The following is a 27,921-nucleotide window of genomic DNA, read 5'->3' on the forward strand; positions in this document are numbered from 1 at the left end:
TAAATGTTTCATAAATATCACTCTATGCTTATTCTTATGAAAAGGAGTGCAAAGATTAAACAAGCACACCTTTTAATTATTTAATGTGTAATTAAAAGGCTTCTACAGTATTTCAATATTTATTTCAATTTTTATTTCAAGTTTTATTTATACATTTCACTTTTTATTTCAATTTACTTTCATATCCGTTTTTTATTTCAATTTTTATTTATTTCAACATTTGTGTATTTATTCCAATCTATATTTTCAACATTTTGTTGCCAAATAAAAATGGAAATGTTGAAATAATTCAACATTAAAAATACATATATACTGAAATATAAATTGAAATAAATGGTGAAATATATAAATACAAACTGAAATAAATATTGAAATTGAAGTATTTTAACACATTTAATCATTTATTTAATTTTGTATTTAACTTTTGCACTCCTGGTCCTCCATATATTCTGTCCTAAAGGAGTTCAAATTGACAAAAAAAGTATTTAAAGTTATATAGACATTCTTAACAAATGTCAAATACCTAAAGTGAAATGTACATATTTACACATTTTGCTTTTATTTATGAGAACTAAAACAAATGAAGCCAAGTTTAGCGCACAGTATGGCGGCCTCTAACGGTTAAAAACTCTATTACATGTAAATGGTCCAGCAGGACAGAGACATAAAATACATTTTGCAACATGTCACGAAAACGGTCAACTGTACAACACATTCGTTAAAGATGGTAAAATGTATTTAAAAAGTAGCAAAGTACATAAAAAAGTGTTCTAAGTTGTAGTTCATAAAATCCCTCTATGATGCTAAATAAAACTAACATGCAAGTAAAACTAAAAATCGACACGTCTGTACAGTTGAAGGCACTTGTGGCAGCCACAATTTTTCATACATACTGTAAAATCACAAAAACATTTGCCTCTCACACGCAAATATATTCAATTTTCAACAAGATATGCAAGTACGATAGTTCAAAAGAAATTCAGCTTAGAAAATTAGTGAAATAAAAACTGTACAATCTTGATATTTACTTGTTTTTTGGGGGGTTGTTACTAGTGTGAGGGTTTGTTTTCTTTTGGTCACATCACACCACGAGGCTCTCACGGCTCACAGCTCCATTCTGGTGAAAAAAAAACAAAAGTAAAAATTCAAATCATGTTGGAATGTTACACAGATTTACATTTACCTACTTGTGCATTTCACAGTTTTATTAAAACTTGCCATATTGATGTTACTCACTCATTTAAACTCTCATCATTTGTTCAAACAAAAATGTATGGATACAAAATATGATGACTACATAGACAAAGAAAAATAATACCCGTACAAACCCTGTATTTAGAACTGACCAGAATTTCACTGGTGAAAAGGGTCTGGAGTTAAGAGTTTCATTTTCCAGAGGACACTACTGAGTGACTTTTAAGGATGTATTGTTCAAAACCCCTGAAATGCAGTGCTGTTAATAACAGCGTTAGAGTATAACTGCATTTTTTTTTTCAGTAGTGACTAATCTAATTACTTTTATCTTTGCAAAACCATTACCGTTCCTGAAGACGTGAAGGAGTGCGTTACTACAATTTGGTTGAATGAAGTGCGAGTTGTCTGATTATGTCACAGCTGCCAAGGATAGAGCAGAGCAGGAGTGAGGAGAAGGAATTGGAGTGGTGAAGCCGTTGCAAAAGCGATAATTGGCGAGGTGGCTCGAAGCGTTAGCATAGTAGTCGCGTTCAAGCTTAACGATGATTAACACTAGAGGTGGGAATCTTTGGGCACCTAATAATTCGATTACAATCACGATTCAGAGGCTACGATTCGATTATAAATCGATTATTGATGACCCCCCCCCCCCCGCCATTAGCTGCTTTTAATGTTTTGCACATTGGTTACAAAAACTGTAAAAAAAAAAAAAAAAAAATTAAAACTAAAAAAAGCCTCGCAGGCTTAAACAAACGACTATTTCAGTATCAAGTTAACAGTTAAAAACAATAATATACTCAAATCTCCATTCTGTATCAGCAGCTTTAAACTACATTCAATTAATTTAATGTTGTGAATCAACCGTTAAAGTTGTTAAAATTGCTCCCGTTATTCCATAATTTCCCTTTTGTCTACTTTCGACATGTGAAAGTTTTAAAACTATTTTAAAGATAGATTCAAGACAATATTTTACGGATTTAGGAGTACAGTGGTACCTCTACATACGAAGTTAATCCGTTCCAGGACCTTGTTTGTAAGTCGAAATGGTCGTATGTCGAGCAGGATTTTCCCATAGGAATACAGTACATTATAATTCCATTAATTCGTTCCACAGCCCAAAAACCTTCACTAAATCCTTAAAAAAATACTGCTGGTACTATTACAAATGGCAATTACACATAGCAAAACAAATAAATTATAAATCAAAATCGGAATAATAATAATAATAATAATAATTCCTGTATTAATGTAACGAATCGGGTTCTAATGTGGCGGACGTTTTTTGCTGACCCTGAACGCACCGCGGGGCTGACGTGCCAGAGACAGACCGGTGAGCTTGAGTTTCACTTTCACTTTGAATGTTTTCTTGAGAACACCGTCAATTGCGGCAGACAGAAGGTGTTTTTGTTTTGAATAAGTTGTGAAATAAATGATAAAAACGTGGCGAAGTTGGCGATTTCTCTGGAGATGTTACCACAATAAGAATTGTCAGCTTAACTTATAAAGGCTGGCGAACGATGGTCGGAGGAGGACCGTGGAGATGTATTGTTGAGCCATTTCACGGATGCCCACCCTACGCTCATATTTTTCTGTCATTTGCATCTTCATTTAGAAGGTAAGCGTCAACTTTTTCCTTGTTTCACCACCTGTACCAACCTTTTCTGAAACCAGTGTTGATTTGTCACACAAGAAAATCCGCCGTGCATTCGTCTGTGGTGCTGCCATTGTCGTCGTATTTCGAGCATGTCGTCGGATGTAGAAACAAATGGCGAGTCAAATTTTACGTCGGATGTCGAAAAGTTCGTGTGTCGAAGCGATCGTATGTAGAGGTACCACTGTATTTTAGATAAAAAGTTAATTAGGTTCGCTTGGAAGGTACGCTACAACAGCCTTGCAGTGAAGTCTACTGCTTTAAGATGGCGGCCGTTTACTAACGCCCGCATCTAGCTTTCTGTACATGTGCTGCTAACGTCACCGAGTCTATTTTGCATCTAGTCCTATATTAATATAATATCTACCATACCATTATGTGGTACTTTGTAGCAGCTGTCGGCAGCAGTCAGGTATGTTGTTTTTTTTTATCTCGCGGCATGAGTTGAGCTAGAGCCGTGAGTTGAGCATTGGCATTACCCGAGGGGCCGGGTAATGACAAGCATGATGTTTAGCTACTCTCGCTCCGTTCCTCATTGCGTCCCGAAGACCGCGCGTCGCGCTGAGTGTGTTGTACTTCTGCTTTACTTGACATTAGAGCTGAAACGAATACTCGAGCAACTCGAGTAACTCGAGTTTAAAAACTGATCCGAGTAATTTTATTCACCTCGAGTAATCGTTTATTTTGACAGCTCTAAGCATCACGTTTTGCTCGGACTACTTTTAATGCGGGACAACGCGCTGATGTCACGTGCGTAGAGGAAGAAGCAAAAAAAAAAACTTACTGCAGCCGACGGCCGCTACCAACGACGCCGACGTTGCTAAATACTAGCCCGCACGATGCTACGTTGGTAGCAGGTAGCGTCTGGTGAGTCTCACCTCTAATTAACACATTTGTGCCTTTGTTCGTAGAGCTACCGAGGCGTCTCTGGCCAGATCAAAGCAACAAACCTGTCAATCATCATGAACTAAGTACCAAATGCCATCTGCACTGGTGACCATGAAAAACAGTTTGGTCGCACTGCAGGAGGGAGGGTAAAAGGCTGTACGAGCATGAAGCAGAAAACATAAAACCCGATCCTTTTCACCCGATTCAGATCCTGGCGCCATTGGCCTGATCATGTGATCAGATCGGGACATCTCTAATTAATGCAATGTGGTCATAGTTAGTGAACCAAGTCTTCCTAGACAGAGTTATTCAAGTCATCTGGTGAGAATTCTTCTAGTTTTAATATCACAATATATATATATATATCGCAAACCCCCAAAAAGTCTCAATGTTAGTTTTTTTTAAATATCGTTCAGCCCTATTATAGAATACATAGCGTAATAACATGTAGAACGTGAAAAGTAACTTTGCTGAGTAACTAATTACTCTTACAATGAGGTAACTGAGTTATTACCTTTTTGGAAAAAGTCATTCGTAACTGAGTAATTACTTTTTTAAGGAAGATTAACGACACTGCTAAAATGTATACTTTTTCACTAGAGGTACCTACTTTGCATTCCAATGCATCCAAATGTATCACTCACTTTGCGCATGTTGCTTTTCTTAGATGATGTCATGCTCTCATCGTCACTGTAGGGCGGCGGTAGACCGCCGGGTCCTGCTGGCGGATTCAAAGGCAGCGGGGGTGGCCCACGGGCCGCCGGTGCCCTCCCCCGGTCAGAGCGCTCGCCATCGCTCTCCAGTCGGTCTCGGCTACGGGCCCTCTGCTGCTCTCCCAGCCTCTTCCTCTCCATGGCCTCTCTCAGGAAACTGTCGTCGTAGTCGTCTCTCCTGTCACGGCCGCCGCCCGGTCTCCGGTCCCTCTCCAGGTCCATCAGGTCGTCGCGACTTCGGCTGCGTCTCCCCGGAAGGGCTCCGTACCCACCGCCCCCGCCGCCTCTTCGGTAGTCGTCCGGGGAGTAGTCGCGGCGTCGACGCTCGTCTCTGTCGTAGCCGGCGCGGCCGCTGCTGCTCCATTCGTCATCAGAGCTGAAAATTGGGTATTTAAAATGTATTTATTGAATTTTATTTTGAAGTATTAACTCATTGGCAGTACTATACACAAAGGCTTAGTTCAGAGGAAAATCTAACTTTTTATGGGCTCAAAATGTTGATTGAAATTGATTGGGGTGGGAACGTCTGAGGTAGGGCTGCAGCTATCGAATATTTTAGTAATCGAGTCATCGACTGAAAATTCTATCAATTAATCGAGTAATCGGATAAAACAAATATATTTTTAGGTGAAGAGCAATTATAAATATAGATGAGAAAACAAGACATTTCATCTAATCTTGAACCATTTTCAGTCAATCAATGTCTTTATTTTCAATGTATATTGTTGAAAACGGCCAACAATTGCATTTCAGATGTAACTAGAATTTAAAAAAAAAGACTAATTCACTGCTTTCACTCCAAAAACTTTTAGATTAAAAAAAAATATATATATATATATATATATACAAATATATATATATATATAAAATATATCTTAACTAAAAATGCCGTCACGCTTGATAACACACATCACTTAAAAGTTAGGATTTTTTCCCACGTGTTTCAATTGAATTTCTCTTTGTGTCAAGCCATTTTTAAGTTCTAGTTAAGTTTTAAGTTAGTCTAAACTGTAAGTCTTGATAGGATTTTGAGTTTTTGCAGTGTTCAAAATAAATGTATGATACAGGCTGTATTGGCGCACATTAGGGACCAGTGCTACTTGGTGTTTTATCCAGCAATGACTACTGAGCTAAAATTGATAGTTAGCAAGTTTTTATTTTACACCCTCATCACTCCACAATGCTATTTTATGTTAAAGCCTGTATGTAAGACACGTTAGCCACACATCGACAGTGGTCATAATTAATTGAAACCTAGCCCTCCGCAGGGCTAACGTTACGTGAGCTAGTAGCGACAGTAACGTTAATCTTATTTATTAGCGCTTAGCGCTCTTTATTAGCGCTTAGCGCTCTACTGCTTTAAGATGGCGGCTGTTTACTAACGCTGCCCAGACGCGGCCGAGTCTGTCATTGGGCATCTAGTTCAACATACATGTGATCTCTATGAGATTTACCAGACGCTACCTGTACCAACGTAGCATCGTGCGGGCTAGTATTTAGCAACGTCGGCGTCGTTTGTGGCGGCTGTCGGCTGCAGTAAGTTTTTTTTTTTTCCTTCTTCCTCTCCGCACGTGACAGCGCGTTGTCCCGCATTAAAAGTAGTCCGAGCAAAACGTGATGCTTAGAGCTGTCAAAATAAACGATTACTCGAGGTGAATAAAATTACTCGAATCAGTTTTTAAACTCGAGTTACTCGAGTTGCTCGAGTACTCGTTTCAGCTCTAGTCTGAGGACCTCACAATACGATACAATTTGCGATACAAGGCTCACAATAACGATTATCTCGCAATATAGCGATAAGAATTATCGATATATGGGTCAGGAAATCATTCTACATTGTACAATATATTGATTTTGGTTCACATCCTGTTGATTTTGGGACATTTTTAGGTAATTTCCTGTTAATTTTTGGGCATTTGCGGGATCATTTCCTGTGATTTTGGGTAACTGAACAGGAAGTGACCTGGGAATATCCCCAAATGAATAGAAAGCGACTCAAAATCACCAGGAAGTGACCTGTAAATGCCCCTAAAACCGTGGGAAAATGGCTGTGAATGCCGTTTCAGTGCCATTGACCCTCCCAGTCAAAATGGACTGGACATTGATTCTTGGTAGGAACATATCGATAACCTTTTGCGATACAAAGAATACATCACCGTTTCGATATTCAGGTAGGCTTATGAACGAGTTCCATTCCCGTGCTGGCGACGTAGCCCAAACTGAGTCTGAATTAACCCTTTCAGTACCCCCTGACTCTCAAAATAACTTTCCAAAAAGTCCAAAAGTATTGTATTTTGTTTAATGATGCAAGATACACTCTGGTAGCCCTATGGTGGCAGCATTGGGTCTGGCTGGACTGTCACCTTGCAGACTCGTCTGACATGCGCTCTGGTTTGGCCCACATAAGGCTGTAAGTTGTTTCAGCTAATATATGTTTGCATTTGTTATTATGTTTAGAGCTACAGTTACGTGTGAGCGATTTGCTATAAGAATTGTAAATACGTAGCATTTAAGATAGACTTTTGTTAGGCAAATTAGGCTAATTTAATCTACTAAATTTATATACATATATTGATCATACTAGATGGCCGTTTGAACACCAATTGTTTTGTGTCAAGTGTTGTTTTAAACATAGGTGTACATATGTGTTACGGCTTTACAAATTGTCAAAAGTGAAGGAAGTAAAAAGCACGTCATATAAATAAAGTTTTTAAAAAATGATACTGTGAGGTAAAATAAGGTACCGTTTACATGACAAAAAAAATAAAAGACTGGAGACAAACTACAAACAAGACTCCAGCATAGTAAAGTCAAAATCAAGAGAGTCAGTCGAGAATACGTCTTAACCTGGGGACTACCTGTATTGTTACTTGGGGTGGATACCTCACGATACGACACTTATCTCACGGGATGGCGACACAAAAATTAACGATATATTGGTCAATAGTAGTGGGTGCCATCCCTCCCACTTCAAACTGATTGGACGTTTATGTCCGTCAGTGGCAGCCAATGCCAGGTAATAAGTTCATTTTGGGGCATTTACGTGTCACTTCCTGTTGATTTTAGGTTACTGAAAAGGAAGTGACTCAAGAATGTCCCCAAATGAATAGGAAGTGACTAAAAATCAACAAAAAGTAACCTGTAAATGCCCTATAATTAAAGATCGATCGGGACATCTTTAATTATAACGTCATTTTCAAAGTATCGGAATCGGCAAAAAAATATCGGACGTGCCTTTAAATTTTTTTTTTTTTTTTTTTAATTTCAATCGTTTTCTATTTGTATTTAACGTTACAGACAAAATGTCTTACACTCATTCAGAGTAGTTTTGGCTTAAAGTAGGGCTATCAAATTTATTGCGTTAATGGCGGTAATTATTTTTTTTTAATTAATCACGTTAAGTAATGAACGCATGCGCTGCACGACCCACTCACGCATTGTCGCATTCAATCTATAATGACGCCGTTTTACCTATAGATAGCGCTAAAAGGCAGCATTTAATGAGTAGAGAGAATTTTGACAGCCTTTGGAGCCATTTTTTATGTGGCTAAAGCCTTACAATACCTCTATCAGCAATTAAATATAGCGTGGGAATGTGGGGAAGAAAGGTAGTAGTTGATCATTTGCTTAACACCCTATGTTCTTTCCCAACGCAGAGAAGATTTATCAATCGGTAGCCCTACGCACAGTCATGGTTGCACTTCCCATCATGCATTTTCAATTTGTATATGTGTGTGTTCGAGAAGCTTGATTGCATGTATATACTTTTGATAAGGTGATGGGTACAATACCTAACCTCACAAAGAGATATCCTCTAAACCCTTTTTGTGTTAGATGATGTACATATGTATATATTTTTTTTTAATAACCTGTTTTGACCATAGTATGTGTAAAGGCCAAAAACGCCTATGATCATGCCTGCTGTTTGTGTTGAATTGTCAACCATAAAACTATTCAGTCTTATCTTTTTCTATTTGAATGTTTATGCTAACAAGTTGAATAAATATTATCAAGCTTCAAAACGGTTGGTCAAGCATGTTTGGTTGTCAATGGGACATCAACATGACAAATTTTGAAAAAAGATTTACGGATTTTTTTTTGTCTAATTGGGTCAAAAATGTTGATTATAATTGGTCAGTGAAGAAAACAACAGTTTGGACATAGAGGTTATGGTGTCCTGAAAAAAGGGACCCAACCTGGCCATTGTGAACATTTTTTTCTTTGAAATATGAAAGCAACATCAAAGGCATGCAAATTCGGCCAAAATAGGCTTAGGTGTAAAAGGGTTAAAGGACCAAAAAATGGAGGTGTGATTAACCTGAAGAGCAGTGACTCACCCTCTCCTCCCTCTAGGTTCGTCGGCACGTCGCCGCGGCAGATAGTCGTCGCGGCCGTAGCGACGGCCGATGTCGTCCAGGTTGTCCATGGAACGGGCGCGAGCTCGATCGTCCATGTAGCCACGCCGGTCATCCTGGCGACGGTGCACGTGCTGCGACACGCTGCTGATCGTGCTCATGCCTTCGTCGTCGTCGTAAACCGTGGACAGCGGCGGCGGTTGAGATCGACCGCCGCGGGAGCGCGGGTCGGCGCTGTCATGCAGCGAAGTCACTTCGCTCACGTTGTCCACTGAAAACAATTTGGAAGAAGTCCTTTTTTTGTTTTTTACAATTGAAAGTAAAAAACCTCTGGACTCACAGCGGTTGTAATTGGCGGGTCTGGACGGGTCTAGGTTGGCGAGCTCTCTCTCCATGTAGTAAATAGCCCGCGTAGCATTGCCGTCAGGGTCCACCTGGATGCGGTAGCCACTCCGAGCTGGAAAAGGCGACACTTGTTAAGGAAATATAAGGACTATACGCAATAATAATCCCAACACATTCCACTTACTATGGTCGCCACCCACGCCATCTTGGTCGTGCAGCAGAGGAACTTGGGAGCCTTGACCCACTGTACACAAACATTTGAATTAAATTCATAACACTAACTGGGAATGACTAATAATAAAATAAGGTAAAAATAGGTAATAAAATGATGGTAGTAAACAGGAAATGTCTGTTGTCCCGCCAGGCTTATAAAACCCTGGGAGAAATCCTGTATTAACAAAACGATGATAAATTACGAATCATCATAAATTCTTTTTATTCTCACCACTAGGTGTGTGACAGTATATCGAAATTGTGATATATTGCGAAACTTTTTATCCCAAAAGATGACCGGTATGCTTCCGCCAAGAATCGATATATCGTTTCAAAAATGTGTCACCGTTTGTAGGGGGCCTATTTTCCAAAACTTAAAATTCAAATATTTTCAAAACCAAAGCCGCCAGCGACCTAAAACCAAAGCAGGCACCTCCCTTAGGCATATATGAGTGTCTCCATGAGCACCAGCATCAAAAAATTCAAAGTCATTCCCTTATAAAATCCCAATTAATATTTTTTATATAACAAAACTTAAAATGGCTATAAAATTCTCAGATTTTACACTAGATGCACACAAATCACCAAATGCAGAGATAATCACCTATATCTTCAGCATCAATCGCAATATTTAACATATTAAATCCGGTTTTGCCCGAAATAGCGACTTAATTTTTTTAAATTCAGTTATTCAATTTTTTTCACAGCTCATAAATCATTGAATTTTCACATCAGATACTAAATACTTGAGGAAAGCATGCAGAATCATCTTAATTCTACTAAACAAAAGCAAATTTTGTGATTCTCTATATACAATCACAACTTATAAAGGTTGAATTCCGATGTCACTATTGCCTCAGCATGTCTTGCCAGCTATCTGGCCCTCGTCGTTTTTAGATTGAAAAGTTACATAAAATAAAACAAGCAGATGCAGAAATGTCAAAATTACTAGTTTTTTTGCCAAACAACGGGCATTTGGCCGAAAATTACCTGATTATTTGAATGTAAAGTTACGCCATTATGTATTGATACAGAATCTAACATGGCGGCCATCACAAAACAGAGCTTTTTAGGTTGAAAATTCTGATAAATAAATGTGTAAATCCCAGAATTTCTATAGATATGAAGGTAAAACAGTCTAGATTCTAAGTTAAAAAGAAAACAAAATGGGCAATTATGATTTATTTTATGTAAATATTTCAAGCTAAAGTTACACTAATGTTTCCATTCATTTCATTTTTTTCAAAACATTTCAAAGTGCATGCATGGTGCCATTTTATATAATATTTAACCTGAATCCTCAACCAAATCACTCTTGAGACAGTCCTGCCTGCTTGTATGCACAAAAACTTTCGTTCTGTTTCCACATAAATCTGGCGTTAGAACGTGTTGGAGTTTATCGCAGTGAAAGCTTCCACTACGCGAAGCCGTGGTGCAATGTCTGTAGGAGCCATCTCATCAACTGATAGTGAAGTCTATGCCTAAAGATTCCCACCACAACTAACTAGTGTCAATTTTAATTATATAATAAAAACGACACTGTATTCAACTCCACAGTCCTGTAGCAGTGAATGGGGAGGGGTGATAAGTCACCATAAAAAAACAAACCGGTGGAATATAAATAAAACAAAACATTAATAAAGTGAATTCATTGGCTACCATAGATATTAAGACATCCAATACGTTTGAACTGGGAGCCTTGGCAGCGATCATTAGATCAATCGAGATGACTGGACTCTAGTCGCTCTCAAAGTCAAATAAGTTAAAGAAAATTAAAAAATTATAATTAAAAATTCAACAGATGGAGCCACCACTACTACACTTGGAAAGAATCAGCCACTAACAAATTCTTGTCATTGTGCAATGCATTTTTTTGCCCTTATATCATAAAGAAAATATACTAAATTGTGATATATCGTTATCATGATGTAAAATGACCCATATCATGATGAGATTGCGCTATATTGCCCAGCACTATATGATGGTGATGATATAGAATATATATATTTTACCAGAGCTGGTGCCGTCATACTCTCGTCCGTAACCGTTCTGCGAGGGCGGCACACCAACACCCTTCGGCAGCGGGAGCATCGGCATAGCGGGCTGCTGGACAAGTGGCCCCCCGTAGGCCGGCTGGGCGTACATGCTAGGGGCGTAGACGGTGGTAGCGTAATGGTTGGTCACGCCTTTCTTTACCGCTTTACCCGCCTCGTACACTGCAACACCAGGGACACAAGATTCCAGTGACCAAAGTATTTGTATCTGAGCGATTTTAAAGTCATTTTTGGTGGCAATCACTTACGTGCCCGTGGGCAGCAGCATTTATCTGGGCAGCAGGGGCAGCTGACGTAACAGCAGCACGTATGCGGACAACACTGGCACCAGCAAATGCCGATCAGCAGCAGCAGGAGAAGGAACGCCAACACCACCACCACCACGAGCAGCCAATCTGGTCAAAAATAAAATTCAAATGTGAAATTAATACATGGTACATACCTCAAGTAAATATTACGGTGTTCCATAGGGTCCCACCAATTTTTTAAAGACTTTTTAAACCCTGGAGGAACCCTATGTTAACCTTTACAACTCTTTTGTGCTGTTAGATCCAATTGTATTGTTTGTATTCTTTGTTGATGAGAGGTTACTACTTAGCACGGAGCACCAAGCTAGTTAGCGATTATGCTAATTAGGCTAGGTTCATACTGCAGGTCTTAATGCACAATTCTGAATTTTTTTTAATATCTTTTTTTTTTGGCGTGTCCGTTCAGACTGCCTTTGTCCATTGATCCTATTCAAGTATTACGCATGCGCACTAATTCGCACTCCGACACGCGCTGAGCAAACTGACTCGCATGCGCAGAAGCATCGAAACAAATAACTGCGCACTGTGCGTGCATGACGCACACATATAAGCCTTATGTGTATGTGTTTGCCACGAATCGGCCATGTAAGCAATATTGAAATATTGCTTATTTGGCGCACAGTAAGAAACCGAGCGTTATCAGGCTAATCTTGATACTTCTCAGTATCTTAACTTGACAGTTCAGACCACCGCCACATTCTGGAAAAATGTGGCCCAGATCGGATTTAAACCACATACGAAAGTGACCCAGATAGGACTCGTGGATTAAGACCTGCAGTATGAACCTATCCTAACTCTTTTGATTCTGAGAAATATTTGCCATTATGACGAGAAGCAGCTTTATATTAATATGCTGCAAGCCCATTTAGCTTTTCAGGTGCAAACAGAAATTGAAAGTCGATCGCTACTTCAGGAAATGTAGCACACTTTAACAGTACATCAAACGCACATTACTATCCACTCCATATCACTTTGTTGTGCTTGGCAGAGATGATAATCTAGTATTTGTTATGGCTCCCTCACCGCTAACCTGATTGTTATATACCTGCGTAATATTGCAGAGTGCAACAAGAACTTTTTCGACAAACTGGTTGAGCCCGTTTTACGAAAGACATTACAACTCCAGCAATGCGAAAGCGGACGTAAACAAAACAAAATTGGGGGGGAAAAAATTATTGTTTTTGTCCACTTGAGGTCAATGTTGTCATATTTTATTGTATTTATTGGATGATTTAATCGTAGTAATACAGACTCTCGGGTAAATTTTTGTAAACATTAGGGGTGCAACGGTTCAGTTAGCCCACGGTTCGGTTTGAACCTCGGTTTTGGGATCACGGTTTCGTTTCGGTTTGCGTTTTTTTTTTTTTTTTTAACTGCCTTTATTTTGCTTTAAAAAAAAAAAAGAAATAACACTTAAAATGTAAACATTTTCGACTGTTAAAATGCCTCTTAGCTCTTTGGCAAGTGTAGTGACTGACTACTGAAATACACACACAGTAGTAAAAAAGTTACTTGGCAAAGTAAATGGTGATACCTTTCATGTTTTTTTTTTTTTAAATTAAAAAAAACAACAACAAACAAACCCAAAAACACAGTAACCTTTGCTATGTTTGGAGGTCATTTAATGTTGTGAATCAACCGTTAAATCTGATAAAATTGGTCCCGTTTTTGCCTTAGTTCCCTTCTGTCTACATGTGAAAATTTTAAAACTGTTTCATCCTTTAAAGATAGACTCAAGTCAAGATTTTGCCGATTTAGGAGTATTTTGGATAAAAAGTTGCTTAGGTTCGCTCGGACGGTGTACTACAACAGAGCCTTTCTGAGAAGTTTACTGCTCTAAAATGGCGGCTGTTTACTAACGCTACCGAGTGTCATTTCGCATGTAGTTCTATATGCATGAGTTATCTAGGCGTAGATTGTATGATGTCGGCTAAAGTCAGGCGTAGCCTAGCATCGCGTTTGCTACAGCGTCTCAACAAACACTCTGCCCTTTCCGTGTCTGACTTTTCTCGCGTCATTCAAGTATTAACGAACATTGGCTCCTTGTAGAAACGGTGACCAAATCCGAACGGATGAAAAAAAAAACGCAATGCACAAAAAACGTGCATATTTTGAACGTAACGTACGGCGTACACATTTAAAAATCAGTGCTCACTTGTAAAAATTACGACGAGACCGTACAACCTGACAGGTATGAATTATAGTGGACCGTCACAGTTAGGTAGTAGCACTCTGTAGCACGGGACGTCCAACTATCAGCGGTCAGGGCGAAACTATGTGCTTTCGCGAAATCATCTTCGATGGCTTTGCGTGCCATTTCATAAATGTCGGAGATTATGTTGTTGGCGAAATATGTCCGCGAGGGAACAATATAACGCGGGTCAAGCGTTGCAATTAAATAAACGAAGCCCGCATCTTCAACCACGGAATATGGTTGCATGTCTTTTGCAATGCATATCCCCTCTGCGTGGGTTATTTTCTTGTGTTTTTCTGACCTGATATTGTAAGGCTTTTGGAACGCCTCTTCTATAGACCCGTGTGTTTTCACTGGTGTCATCTTCGGGGTTGCCCTGCTCTGAGAAAGCGATGTCTGTGGGTGATGCCGCCTGAGGTGCTGAGTCATGTTAGAAGTGTTGCCGTTAGCATAGGGAACAAGCGCTGAGCAATGCTTGCAAAATGTTTTTTTTTTTTTTTTCAATATTTTCTCCCCGTCTGTATTGTAGTCCACGGGGAAACCGAAATGTTGCCACACCGCAGATTTGAAAGAAGACGGTGCTTCCTCAAAATTCGGTCTGTCGACTCCTCCGCTCGCCATAACTTTTATTGTTTTCTTTCTTGTTTCACTTTCACCACGCTCGTAAGCGAGAGAGGGCGTTACTCGGCTCCTATTACACAGGTGCTTGACAGCGATTGGACATTTACTCGCGGGGCGGGAATTTCTCCACAGCTGCGCTTCACGTCACACACAGGCACAAAGAGTTTGACCAATTCATTCCACAAGCGTTCGACCACAAGCGTTCGGAATATATTACTGTAATTACAAAACCAAAAAGGCGCGGTTCATAAAGGCGTATTGAAACCGTACAGGGCGAACCGTACGGTTCGGTTTTGAACCGCAAACCGTTGCACTGCTAGTAAACATCACATACAGTAAGCAATAAGAATGTGTGTTGCTTCTATATTTTTGCTGTCAAATTATTCCATTATTTATATATTTTCAAGCCTTCTGTACATTTTTGTTTGTTTTTGTTGTTGCTATGTAATATTAAAATATGAATATACTGACAAAACTTTAAATTGACTAAAATTATAACACCACAATCTGTGTAGTGAACCATTAAACTTCATCCTGTTTTCACGGTACATACATTTTTAACTCGAAAAAATACTGGAGACTCGGGGTGTAACGGTACACAAAAATCTCGGTTCGGTATGTACCTCGGTTTTGAGGTCACGGTTTGGTTCATTTTCGGGACAGTTAGAAAACAAAATGCAAAATATAAATGTGCTAGTTGTTTATTACACAGCTTTGTGCTTTCAACAATAGGAACATTAGCCTATACAAAGCCAGAATTCTGCTCAAAAAGTAACGGGTATTTAAAGATAATCCAACAACAATTTGCCTTTCAGACCCTACGTATTGGTCAGCTTTCTTTCTGAAAGAAAGACGAAAAAAGAAGTCCTGTGCTAAAGAGAAAAGCAATCCCAATGACAAAGATTTTAACATGTATTTTGCAAATGAAATGCTTCAATTAATCTTTTTTTTTTCCTTATGAACGGTTTTCAAAAGCTTAATTGGTGGATTTTCTCAAATTAAAAGCGCCACACAGAAATTAATACATTTAATTGTGTAAGCAGGATCTGTGTATTATTCTTATTATTTAATTGCAGGTGTTTTAGCTCATTTCAATTAATTTTATTTAAATAGGCTATTTATTTCATTATGTGTTTATATTTTACAAATGTGATGTAGTATTCATTTATATTGTACAGTAGAGGCGTGCAAAATTTCCGATTCATAGATTATTCGCGATTCGGCCATGGAAGATTCGCGAACGATTCACAAACATCCAAATTTCGATTATTGAATTATACCAGGTAAAGCGGAAATAAAACGCAGTCAGCGCGGTCTTCAGAACGCAATGAGGAACGGGCCGAGAGTAAATATCATGTGCAGCTAATGCCGCTAGGTAAAAAAAAAACAATAATACCTGACTGTGGCCGTCAGCCACTACAAACAGCGCCCACTTGGTACTTGCTACAAACATACGGCAACAGGTGGCTATGGTAGATATATCATATATCTAGACTAGATGTGAAATGACAAACTTTCCAGCGCTAGTAAACAGGCGCCATTTTAAAGCAGTCGACTTCTCTCGAAGGCTCTGTTATAGAGAACCTAATTACTTTTTATCTAAAATACCCCTAAATCGGCAAAATCTGGACTTGAATCTATCTTTAAATGATGACACAGTTTTAAAACTTTCACCTGTCGAAAGTAGACATGAGGGAAATTATGGAATAACGGGCGCAATTTTAACAACTTTAACAGTTGATTCACAACATTAAATTAATTGAATGTAGTTTAAAGCTGCTGATACAGAATGGGGACTTGAGTATTTTATTTACTGTTTTTAACCGGTAACTTGATACTAAAATAGTAGTTTGGTTTATTTAGCCTGAGAGGATTTTAAAACAATTTTGGTACAAATATACAAAACATTTTTAAAAAATAAAATGGGGGGGGGGGGGGGGGGCATCAATAATCGATTTATAATCGAATCAGAGTCTCTGAATCATAATCGTAATTAGAGCTGAAACGAATACTCGAGCAACTCGAGTAACTCGAGTTTAAAAACTGATCCGAGTAATTTTATTCACCTCGAGTAATCGTTTATTTTGACAGCTCTAAGCATCACGTTTTGCTCGGACTACTTTTAATGCGGGACAACGCGCTGATGTCACGTGCGTAGAGGAAGAAAAAAACAAAAAAACTTACTGCAACCGACAGCCGCTACAAACGACGCCTACGTTGCTAAATAGTACAAGAGAGTCAGACCCCTCTCAAATAGTAGCCCGCACGATGCTACGTTGGTAGGTAGCGTCTGATGAGTCTCGTAGAGATCACATGTATGTTGAACTAGATGCTAAAGGACAGACTCGGCCGCGTCTAGGCAGCGTTAGTAAACAGCCGCCATCTTAAAGCAGTAGAGCGCTAAGCGCTAATAAAGAGCGCTAAGCGCTAATAAATAAAGATTAACGTTACTGTCACTAACTCAAGCAACGTTAGCCCTGCGGAGGGCTAGGTTTCTATTAATTATGACCACTGTCGATGCGTGGCTCACGTGTCTTACATACAGGCTTTAACATAACGTAGCGTTGTGGAGTGATGAGGGTGTAAAATAAAAACTCACTCATGCTAACTATCAATTTTAGCTCAGTAGGCATTGCTGTGTGCTCCATACTGTATCATACATTTATTTTGAACACTGCAAAAACTCAAAATCCTATCAGGACTTACAGTTTAGACTAACTTAAAACTTAACTAGAACTTAAAAATGGCTTGACACAAATAGAAATCCAATCTAAACACGTGGGAAAAAATCCTAACTTTTAAGTGATGTGTGTTATCAAGCGTAACGGCATTTTTAAGTGTACACATATATATATATATATATATATATATATATATATTTTTTTTTTTTTAATAAGATCTAAAGGTTTTTGAGTGAAAGCAGTGAATTAGTCTTTTTTTTTTTATTCTAGTTACATCTGAGATGCAATTGTTGGCTGTTTTCAACAATATACATCGAAAATAAAGACATTGATTGACTGAAAATGGTTCAAGATTAGATGAAATGTTTTGTTTTCTCATGTATATTTATAATTGCTCTTCACCTAAAAATATATTTGTTTTATCCGATTACTCGTTTAATCGATAGATTTTTCAGTTGATTACTCGATTACTAAAATATTCGATAGCTGCAGCCCTAATCGTAATCGAATCGTTAGGTGCCCAAAGATTCCCATCTCTATTGTTCTGTATATTTTATGTTGTATAACTTTAGTTCCTTTGTGAATATTAGTTCCTACTTGTTTTGTTGTGGTAGAAGGGTTTTGTATTGAACACGGGGCCGTGTTGGTTATTATTATAGCAGAGATGACAGCACTAAATCAACAAAGACAAGTCAACTGTGCCCCGATCTACCACTCAAGAGATTTGATGGACTCAAAAAGTGGGTTACGATTGCATATTTGTTTGAAAATCGACCGGATCCACCGTATTTTCACACGAGTGACTTCCGGTCTGCCCGATCCTAGCTACCGGTAGTAGTATTGACGCAGAAGGGTCGCGTCTCGCGTCAAATATAAACTCTGCCGTTCTTTTCGCGTGCGTCATGTTGAGCCGCTTCTGGTCTAACACGCGGCCGCACTGCGACAGGTGTACATTGGCTGATTGACTTTAACGCCCGCGTTTCATTGCATTCTCACGACGGCCACGTTGTCGCGCCGTTGAGGTTTCTGGGTTATACTGTCCTACCGTGTTAGTCCTCATCATACTAAAGAAGACGGAGGAAATATAATCTACACAAAGAGCTGTAACCCGATTGACTCACAGCCTCGAAAAGTAAGGGTTACATTATGTCAGAAACTCGTTCGGTACGCCTCCGTTCCGAACCGAGCAGCACGTACCGAAATGGTTCAATACCAATACATGTACCGTTACACCCTTACTGGAGACTCAATACTATTTTCAAAACATTAAAATAAAATTCATAAAAACTCTTTTAGTGCCATTGATTATTATGGACGTCTAATCACTCTTAATCCTTAATCCATCCTCCCACTTTTATCACTTTGTAGTTTATCACTTGTAGACGTCCAATCCATTCGAAGTGGGAGAGTGGCAGCGAATAATTCGCTGCCACTCTCCCACTTCGAATGGATTGGACGTCTAGCGCTGACAATGGCAGCCGATAAGTTACTTTTGGAATCAATCGTATCTGGATATGGCATTTCAATAGTGATACTTTTGACAACTTTATAACAGTTTTAGCAGCGCTGAATCCACTAAGAGGGGCTTTTGTACTACCTTCCATAACCAGCAAGTCAATGCCAGGCAGCAGGTCAGTAGCATTTGACTTTCTCTCTGCGAAAGAAAGATAAAAGCCACAATTACTGGATTGTGTGTGCTTTCGAGACGACCTCACGTACCAGCGCCGCGTTGGGGATGTCAAACATGACTACACCGCATGGAAAAATCCTCCAGTGTCTACTTTAGTTTATCCCAATTGTTTTATTACTAGGATCTAAGCCTATTTTATAAGCCTCAAAACCCATTTTGTGTTTTTTAGTAGGCGTAGGGATGAGAAAGATAATTGGCATTTTACCCAAAACAATGAGTTCTGTATAGTCCTCTCCATTGCCCGTCAGGTCCTGCGAGGAAATGACGGAGCACACGTAGACGCCGCTGTCACCCCAAGCCGTCTGTGCGATGTTCAGGTCGGCGTCTGGTGGAGACCGTGCGAGAAAAGATGATGTTTGATGATGCACTTTCAAAAGAGCAATAAATGTGAACACAAAATAAAATTCCGTAGTGTTTCTTCAACAATAATTATTCAGCAATAAATGCATTGAAAAAAAAAAATTTAAATACCTGAGCTTAGCTTCAAACGGTATAAAAAAATTTAATATTTGACGATCTAATATAACAAAAGAACAATTGGCCAAGTTGCATAGCAAAAGTCCGCTGGCCTAAATGCTATAATTTTTTTTTTTTTTTTTTTTTTTTAAACAAAGCTCTTAACTAGGGCTGTCAAACGATTAAAATTTTTAATCAAGTTAATGACAGCTTAAAAATGAATTAATCATAATTAATCGCAATTAATCGCAATTCAAACAATCTATAAGATATGCCATATTTTTCTGTAAATTATATATATATATTCTGTAAAATAAATTGTTGGAATGGAAAGATAAGACACAAGATGGATATATACATAAGGACTGTATTTGTTTATTATAACAATAAATCAACAAGATGGCATTAACATTATTAACATTCTGTTAAAGCAGTGCTTCTCGATTATTTTCTGTTACGCCCCCCAAGGAAGACGTAAATGTTTCGCGCCCCCCCAAACTCTGCCGCCACTGTAGATAGTATCATTTGTCTATTACTATTATAAGTACGCCTCTGCCTTACATTGTATCCGTTTTTTTCTATTAGAGAAAATAACAGAGATCAACTTATAAAGTATAACTTTATTAACATTGTTTTGTTTGTAACAGAAAAGACTTAACAAGCATCAATTTGCCTGAATTAAAAAAAAAAAAAAGTCACATCTAAACTGTAAAAATACACTCAAGGTAAATTTTTGACCATTTGATACTGAAAAATAAAATCAGTAAATACTAACAAATTCAAATTGATTAGAAATATTAACTCATGAGGACAATATGCCAAAAAAATTGACCGAAAAAACAAAACTGAATAGAAGGAGAAAAAAAAAAAAATGTCTTTGGACAGAAGGAAAGTTTTTATTTTGGCTTTCGTTTGCAATGATGTGGGGTTATATTGCACTGAGCATGCTAACAGTGCTCACTGGTTTACTGATATAACACTGACAAAGCGGGACGATTGTTGGCAATATTCGGCACGTTTTCGCTGAAAAACAACCAAGCGGCTTATCAATGAGATTGGGGTCTAATGTCTTTAAGTGCCGTCTTAATTGATTTGGATTCCGGCTGTCCGCTATAATCGTTTTTAGACACAGTAAACAGAGGTCTTTCCTCGTCTACCACTGTATTAAATGTCAAAGCCAAAAGGCAAATGGCCCGAAAAAAGTGCATTCTCGGCGGCCGAGGGAGAACCGTAGGTGAGGGCGGTCGTCGTGACGATCCCAAGCCGAAAATGGCACTCTTCGGGCGGACAAGTGAGAACCAGAGAAGACAGTGGGTCGCTGCATGAGTCCGGCCAGAAAACGGCTTTCCAAAACGGCGCACAGCTCTCCAGCTCTTTATGAGTCTTTTCCGTGTGCTCTTGCTTACTTCAAAAATACTGCGCGCACTTTGAAAATGAGAGCGCCACTGCCACCCACTGAGTGGATGTACAAGTACACTTTATTCTAGTACGGCAAAAAAAAAAAAAAGCATGTTCCCCGATGTCACACACGCCACCCCTAGGGGGGCGCGCCCCCCTATTTGAGAAGTACTGTGTTAAAGCTATCCATGGATAGAAAGACTTGTAGTTCCTTAAAGATAAATGTTAGTACAAGTTATAGAAATTTTATATTATAACCCCTCTAAATGTTTTCATTTTAATAAAATTTGTAAAATTTTCAATCAAAAAATAAACTAGTAGTCCGCCATTGTTGATGTCAATAATTACTTACACAATGCTCATGGGTGCTGAAGCCTATAAAAACAGTCGCACCCAAGCGCCAGCAGAGGGCGGCAAAACTCCACAAAACACAATTAACAAGTGGGCATTTCACTCTACTGTCCTTTAAATCTGTCTGAGCGGGACATGTGCGTTAATTGCCTCAAATATTTTAACGTGATTAATTTAAACAAATTAATTACCGCCCATTAACGGGATACTTTTGACAGCCCTACTCTTAACAAATTGTTCAAACACATATTCCTAGGCCTGTCACGATAACAAATTTTAGTGTGCGATAATTTATTTCATAAATTACTGCGATATTATTGAATAGAAATGATATAGAAATGTTCACATATCAATGTCTGATCTTGTTTTTCTTAATCTCTGGGAAAGAATGTGATGTAATTGCAGGCAAACAACAAAAATTAACATTGTTTTACTCATTAAACCAAAGATATCAATAAAATGCATATTCTAACTGAGGAAAAAGTTAGGACACCCTACCACTTAATAGCTAGTGTTACGCCCTTTGGCTGAAATAACTTGAGTGAAACGCTTTTTGTAGCCATCTACCAGTCTTTGACATCGGTCTGAAGAAAGTTTGCCTCACTCCTCAATGCAGAATACTTCTAGCTGTGAGATGTTTGAGGGGTTTCGTGCATGTACAGCCAATTTTAAGTCACCCCAAAGCATCTCAATGGGATTAGGATCTGGGCTTTGACTGGGCCATTCCAGGACTCATTTCTTCCTTTTCAGCCAGTCCTTGGTGGATTTATTGGTATGTTTTGGGTCATTGTCATGTTGCAGGGTCCAGTTTCTCTTCAATTTTTTCACAGATGGTCTCACATGTTCCTCAAGAACCATCTGATACACGATAGAATTCATGGTGAATTCTATGATGGCAACCTGACCAGGTCCTGCTGCAGCAAATCATCTCCAAACCATGACACTTCCACCTGCATGCTTCACAGTGGGTATGAGGTTCTTTTCCTAGAATGCTGTATTGGGTTTTAAAGGGTATGACAACACCTGGGGAAATGCTAATATTCCATCATTTAGCCATAAACGCATGCCTTTTGGATTCATATCATGCCACTTCGTGTAATTACACACATCGCAACACCAAGAAAATGATAGAAATTTGGATCAATTGTCAAGCTAAAAGGACCCGCCCACGAGATCCCGGAAATCTAGCATATTGTGTGCGTGACGTCACTACAAGGTGCTTAGTACTGAATGGCGGCGATAATAGCGGACAATTTTGTTTCTAGTTGCAGCGACGAATCCGACGTCACGAACATTCTTCTAATAGTGACGAGGAGAGTTATGAACCTTTCTTTGGTGTTGTGGGTTATCAATTTGAGCCCAAACGAAAGCCAATGCAGCCTAATGAAAGGATCATTGAGAGGAGCAATCACACTGATGAAACACCGGCAACATCGTGTGGGAAACACCGAATGGTTTGTTTTGCATTTCTTTTTGTGAAGCTGATACACCGTGACCGCAAAATAACGTAATGTATAGAATAATTATCATTTATTGTGCTATCATAGGCTTTCGCTCTGCCAACAGACACAAATATGAATGGGATTTGAGGATTTGTTCTATATATTTTACGAGCGATAATTTATACATGTGTCCAGTCCTATATCCAATGCGTGATATGTTTTTATTATAAAAGAGTACTCACTCTGGCCATTTCGAGCTTGGCTGCTCCGCTCCTTTGGTTAGCCTGGGATGGTCCAGGGCTATACAAATAAAATTGAATTGAATTGGTCTCATTAGAGCCAGTCGTCCTCTTTCTTGATATCGCGGGACATTTAGGTGGCTACGTGTGTATGGTGGCTGCTTTCATCAGCAATTTCTTAGCAAAACCTGATTTTATTTGTCCATAGTTCGAATAGCTTTCAGGTGGAAAATGCGCACCACACAAAACCGTGCCGGAGGCTGGGTCTGCAAAATTAGCCCTGTTAGCACGGACGAACTTTACTCATTGTCTGCGTAGTCCAGCTCTTTTTCTCGCGTTCGGGAACTCATGGGTACTACATTTAAGACAAATGGCTATTTGTAGACCACATAGCATGACAGGTTTGAACCATTTTAGCGATTTTTTTGATAAAACACGAACGCAACTCTTTCATCGATAAACAACGATTGCACCAGCCTCGACCTTTCGTTTCCTTGTTATGACGTCTCCGCCCAATTCGGCTGTTTCCGGAATACTTTCGGAAATGTTTTCGCTTCATTTTCGATAATTGCTCATGAATGCGATTTATTTTTTTGTTGACTTTATTAATATTTGTTATCTTGCCACATAACGGTTCTATTGATATCTCACAGCCCCTTAGTGTTTTAATACCCTCTAACGCCAAATATGTCCTCTGTTCTAGTGTCCAAATTATTCAATTTTAGATTCATCTGTCCAAAGTACATTATTCCAGAAGTCCTGGTCTTTGTTTACATTCACTCTGGAAAACTTCAGTCTGGCCTTCATGTTCTTCTTGGAGAGCAAAGGTTTCCTGCTTGCACAGCTCCGATGAAGGTTAAACTTGTGAAGTCTCTTTCTCATTGTAGAGGCATGTACTTTCCCATCAACAATAGCAAGAGCCTGCTGTAGATCCTGTGATGACATTTTAGGATTTTTGGAGACTTCTTTTAGCATCTTGCGGTTTTCTCTCGGGGTGAACTGCTTGGACGGCCAGTTGGCAGTTGTTTTGAATGTCGTCCACTTGTAGACTATTTTCCAGACAGTGGTATGGCTGATTTATTATTCTTTTGAGATCTTTTGAAATCCCTTACCAGACCCTTAAGCGTCTGCAATCTTCTTTCTGAAGGCCTCAGACAGCTCCTTTCCCTGCTGTTTTCTCTCACTTCAGCAGTCAGTCACTGTTGAAAGTATTCTGCGTTGAGGAGCGTGGCAAACTTTCTCCAGACCGATGTCAAAGACTGGTAGATGGCTACAAAAGCATCTCACTGAAGTTATTTCAGGCAAAGAGGGTAACACTAGCAATTAGGTTGTAGGGTGTCCTAACTTTTTCCTCAGTTAGAATAGGCATGTTTGTTTGCATGCTTGTTGATATATTTGGTTTAATGAGTAAAACATGTTAATTTTTGTTGTTTACCTGCAATAAAATCACTTTCTTTTCCAGGGATAAAGAAAAACAAGATCAGACATTGACATGTTAACATTTCTTAATAAAGAACTGAATAGTTCATGGGGTGCCCTAATTTTTCACATGACTGTATTTGTTCATTGTACTCGATACATTCATTTCTATATTGTTTGTATTTCTGACTTTATTTAGATAAGAGTGCGGCTCTTAGCTTCTTCTCTGAAGCAAGGTCATAATCAATACTTTGAGCTTAAAATAAAGATGTCCCGATCGATCGGGTCCGATCACGTCATTTTCAAAGTATCGGAATCGGCAAAAAAATATCGGACATGCCTTTTTTAAATACATATATATATATATATATATATATATATATATTTTTTTTTTTTAATTAAATCGTTTTCTAATTGTATTTAACGTTACAGACATAACATGTTACACTCATCCAGATTCTTTAGTTTTGGCTTAAAGTAGGGCTATCAAATTTATCGCGTTAACGGCGGTGATAACGTTAAAATATTTAACGCAGTTAACGCATGTGCTGCACGACCCACTCACGCATTGTCGCGTTCAATCTATAATGGCGCCGTTTTACCTATGTATAGAGCTAAAAGGCAGCGTAAAATGAGAAGAGAGAATTTTGACAGCCTTTGGAGCCTTTTTTTTTAATTGGCTAAAGCCTTACAACCCCTCTCTCAACAATTAGAAATATCGTGGGAAGCAATGTGGGGAAGAAAGGTATTAGTTGATCTTTTTCTTAACACCCTATGTTATTTCCCAACGCAGAGAAGATATATCAATTGGTGCCACTACGCACAGTCATGGTTGCACTTCCCATCATGCATTTGGGCAGAACAGTTAAATGGCTAAAGTATCATTTACTGAAAGCTCAACAAATACACTAGATGGCAGTATTTAGTCCCAATATACAAAGTCACATTTATCCATTAAGAATTACAAGTCTTTCTATCCGTGGATCCCTCTCACAGAAAGAATGTTAGTAATGTAAATGCCATCTTGAGGATTTATTGTCATAATAAACAAATAAAGTACTTATGTACAGTATGTTGAATGTATATATTCGTCCGAGTTTTATTCATTTTTTTCTTAATGCATTGCCAAAATGTATATGATCGGGAAAAATTATCGGGAATGATTGGAATTGAATCGGGAGCAAAAAAAAGCAATCGGATCGGGAAATATCGGGATCGGCAGATACTCAAACTAAAACGATCGAGATCGGATCGGGAACAAAAAAACATGATCGGAACAACCCGATAAGATTATTATAAAATCATGAGTTATTGGTTACAACAGTCACCCTCAAAGAAATCTTTTTCCACTAAAAAATATTCACTATCAAAAAATCGTTTTCAAGCTCATGCAACGTCATTTATGTTGTCATTTACTGCAAAATGACACATTATAAACATATTATCAGGACGTTCAGAAAAAAAAAACGAAAACATTCTTGGTTCACTCTTAAAATATAACAAAATTATCTCAGTAGAAAGAGAACCGCTGAAAAAGTTGAACTCACCGTTGATGATGCTAATCTTGCGTCCTTGGTACTCTGTGCCTAGCGTGACAGCGCTACCTTGTTTGGAAGCCACAATACGAACCGTGCGCTGGCTGTCGGCGCACTCGATGTTGGGGTCGTAGTTGGGGTTGTTCTGCGACAGGATGTTGTCGACGTTGCTGGGGTTGAGCGCCGCCTGCACCGGGTCACGGCAGTATGACTTGTAGCGCCAGGTGACCACCGGCGCCTGCGTGGCCGTGGTCTGGAATTTGCACGTGAGCGTGACAGGCTGGAACAGGATGACCACGTAGCGCTTCGTCGGGCTGCTCACTGATACTGCCATCACGGAGTCTGAAATGATATTCAATGGAAATTATATGAACAGCTCACTTTCTGCAATTACTTACCGTTGTAAGGATATAAATACAATCGGAAGCAGCCACTTCCAAATTTTATATTCGGGTCAAACCCAGTTATGTAAGAATTAATTCATATTTCTTCACCACAAGTATCAGTGTGAGACACTGATGAGTCATCTGCTTTGTCAACCCGTAGTGCTCAATAGTAGTTACACTTAAAGGAGGCGCATGTATGATATGTATTATGTTTAGCTACTTATTTCCTAGTTGCCGAAGCAGAGCCTAGCATGGAAAACAAGCTAGTATGCTACACATTGAAGCTATGCTGCTGTACTAAGCCCACTAAAGTTACTTTCACCAAAAATGTCAATTAAGCCAGTTTTTAGTTTGACTTGAACACATTTTAGCAGAACTGTGGTAAAATTGAGATAAGGTGAACAACTATTGTGTGAAATCTTAAGTGTTAATCTGTGTACACTTACTGTAATCTGTATTTTTATATTAGCTTTGTTGTACTTTTATGTGGTACACTTCATAGTGAAGCTTTAAATCTCGTTCTCTGTGCAATGACAATAAAGGCTTTCTATTCTACTAAGTTTGTTAGTTTTGTTGTTGTTTTTTAATCTATGATTATATTTATACATTTCAATCTGCAGCAGCCAGTAGTGAATAATATAAATCAGTGTCACAAATGAATCCATTTTATGTTTAATGTGCCTGCCAAAAATGAATGCAACGTGCAGCAAAATTTTGATTAACAATACAGTTTGTTTGTTTTTTTAATGAAGAGATTGTGTGAACACCATTTTCATTACAATCTCTATTTTAATGGTGAACTGGTAGAAGGTACCATTATCAAAAAAATTAGCAAGTAAAACAAGTGAATGGAGGCTTTAACTTTCTGGCTTTCTAACTTTAACAACAACAACAACAAAAAAGTTCTGCTCCTGTATTAATAAACACTCCTGTATTAATAAACTGTAAAATGATAATATATAAAATAATTCAATACTCCCGACTTCCATTTTGTGCAGCCAAGGTATCAATAAACGAAACCAAATAAAAAACAAAATTAAAAAAACAAACAAAAAAACAGAAGAATCTGACTTTGTGGGCGACATTGAACGCAATACTTGAATATTTCTTGCAGACATATAAAACGGTGACATTTCACCTAATTTATAATAGACTTAACATTATATAACTCGCCGTAACCTACATACGCGTATTTAAAACAATGAAATTGTTGGAAATATGACAAAGAAAATCGGTGCTATGGAGAAAAAAAAATACACATTTTAAGGCGGAAGTAGGCCCACCCAGTTTAGGCGAAAACAAGCTTTCTTACCTGTAGCCAAAGCCGCGACGATGAAGAACGCCCAAAAGTTCTTCATTTCTTCGTCCTCTGCGTCGTATTCGATTAATCTTGTGCTGCTCCTCAAAAATATGCCCAGATAGCAACTTTACATATCGCGCTCAGTGTATTTTTTTTTCCGTTCAGCCAGGTAGCGTCAGCCCCATTTTGTGACGCCCCGAGTTTCGTCGAGGGCGGAAGTACCTGAACGCAACACGCAGGTGTAAGTTCAGACATGTTGCCAAACACGGATGGGGGGGAAACTCAATTGAGACATTTCTGGGGGCAAATGTCGACTAATTTAATCCAAAAGCCACATGCCCAGTCATTATAACCATTTTTAGCAACTTAAAAATACGTTTTTTTTCTGACACTATGTTATAGCAGATCTAAAAATCAACACTTAAGAAACTTTTATGTCCCCTACTTTTAAAAGTGGTACGACCCGGTTGGTGATAAGGTTATCGTTT

General features: G+C 38.7%; 1 protein-coding gene across 2 annotated transcripts; it reads right to left on the reverse strand.

The window, feature by feature from the left end:
• Positions 1-315: 315 nt before the first annotated feature.
• Positions 316-27,655, reverse strand: LOC130915295 (lipolysis-stimulated lipoprotein receptor-like). Of its 2 annotated transcripts, XM_057835238.1 has the most exons (11): positions 27,446-27,655; positions 25,760-26,089; positions 19,113-19,232; positions 18,815-18,871; positions 11,662-11,808; positions 11,372-11,575; positions 9,331-9,390; positions 9,142-9,258; positions 8,784-9,072; positions 4,378-4,822; positions 316-1,117 (listed from the first exon to the last, which is right to left on the reverse strand). In XM_057835238.1, exons 1-11 carry the CDS (start codon positions 27,489-27,491, stop codon positions 1,082-1,084), a joined length of 1,851 nt encoding a protein of 616 aa, XP_057691221.1. In that variant the 5' UTR covers positions 27,492-27,655; the 3' UTR covers positions 316-1,081. The 2 variants fall into 2 exon arrangements, with proteins under 2 accessions (XP_057691221.1, XP_057691222.1); XM_057835239.1 differs by lacking the exon at positions 18,815-18,871 and having other exon boundaries at positions 321-1,117.
• Positions 27,656-27,921: the final 266 nt, after the last annotated feature.

The sequence above is a fragment of the Corythoichthys intestinalis genome, chromosome 4, assembly GCF_030265065.1.
Source record: "Corythoichthys intestinalis isolate RoL2023-P3 chromosome 4, ASM3026506v1, whole genome shotgun sequence".
Lineage (NCBI taxonomy): Eukaryota > Metazoa > Chordata > Actinopteri > Syngnathiformes > Syngnathidae > Corythoichthys > Corythoichthys intestinalis.

Coding starts and splice junctions, on each gene's coding strand:
- LOC130915295 (XM_057835238.1), bottom strand. CDS start 27,491: ATGAAGAACTTTTGGGCGTTCTTCATCGTCGCGGCTTTGGCTACAG. Junction 11,809..18,814: donor TGACTTGCTGGTTATGGAAG/GTAGTACAAAAG, acceptor ATTTTTGACCAG/ATTGGCTGCTCGTGGTGGTG. Junction 9,073..9,141: donor ACCCGCCAATTACAACCGCT/GTGAGTCCAGAG, acceptor AATTGTTTTCAG/TGGACAACGTGAGCGAAGTG.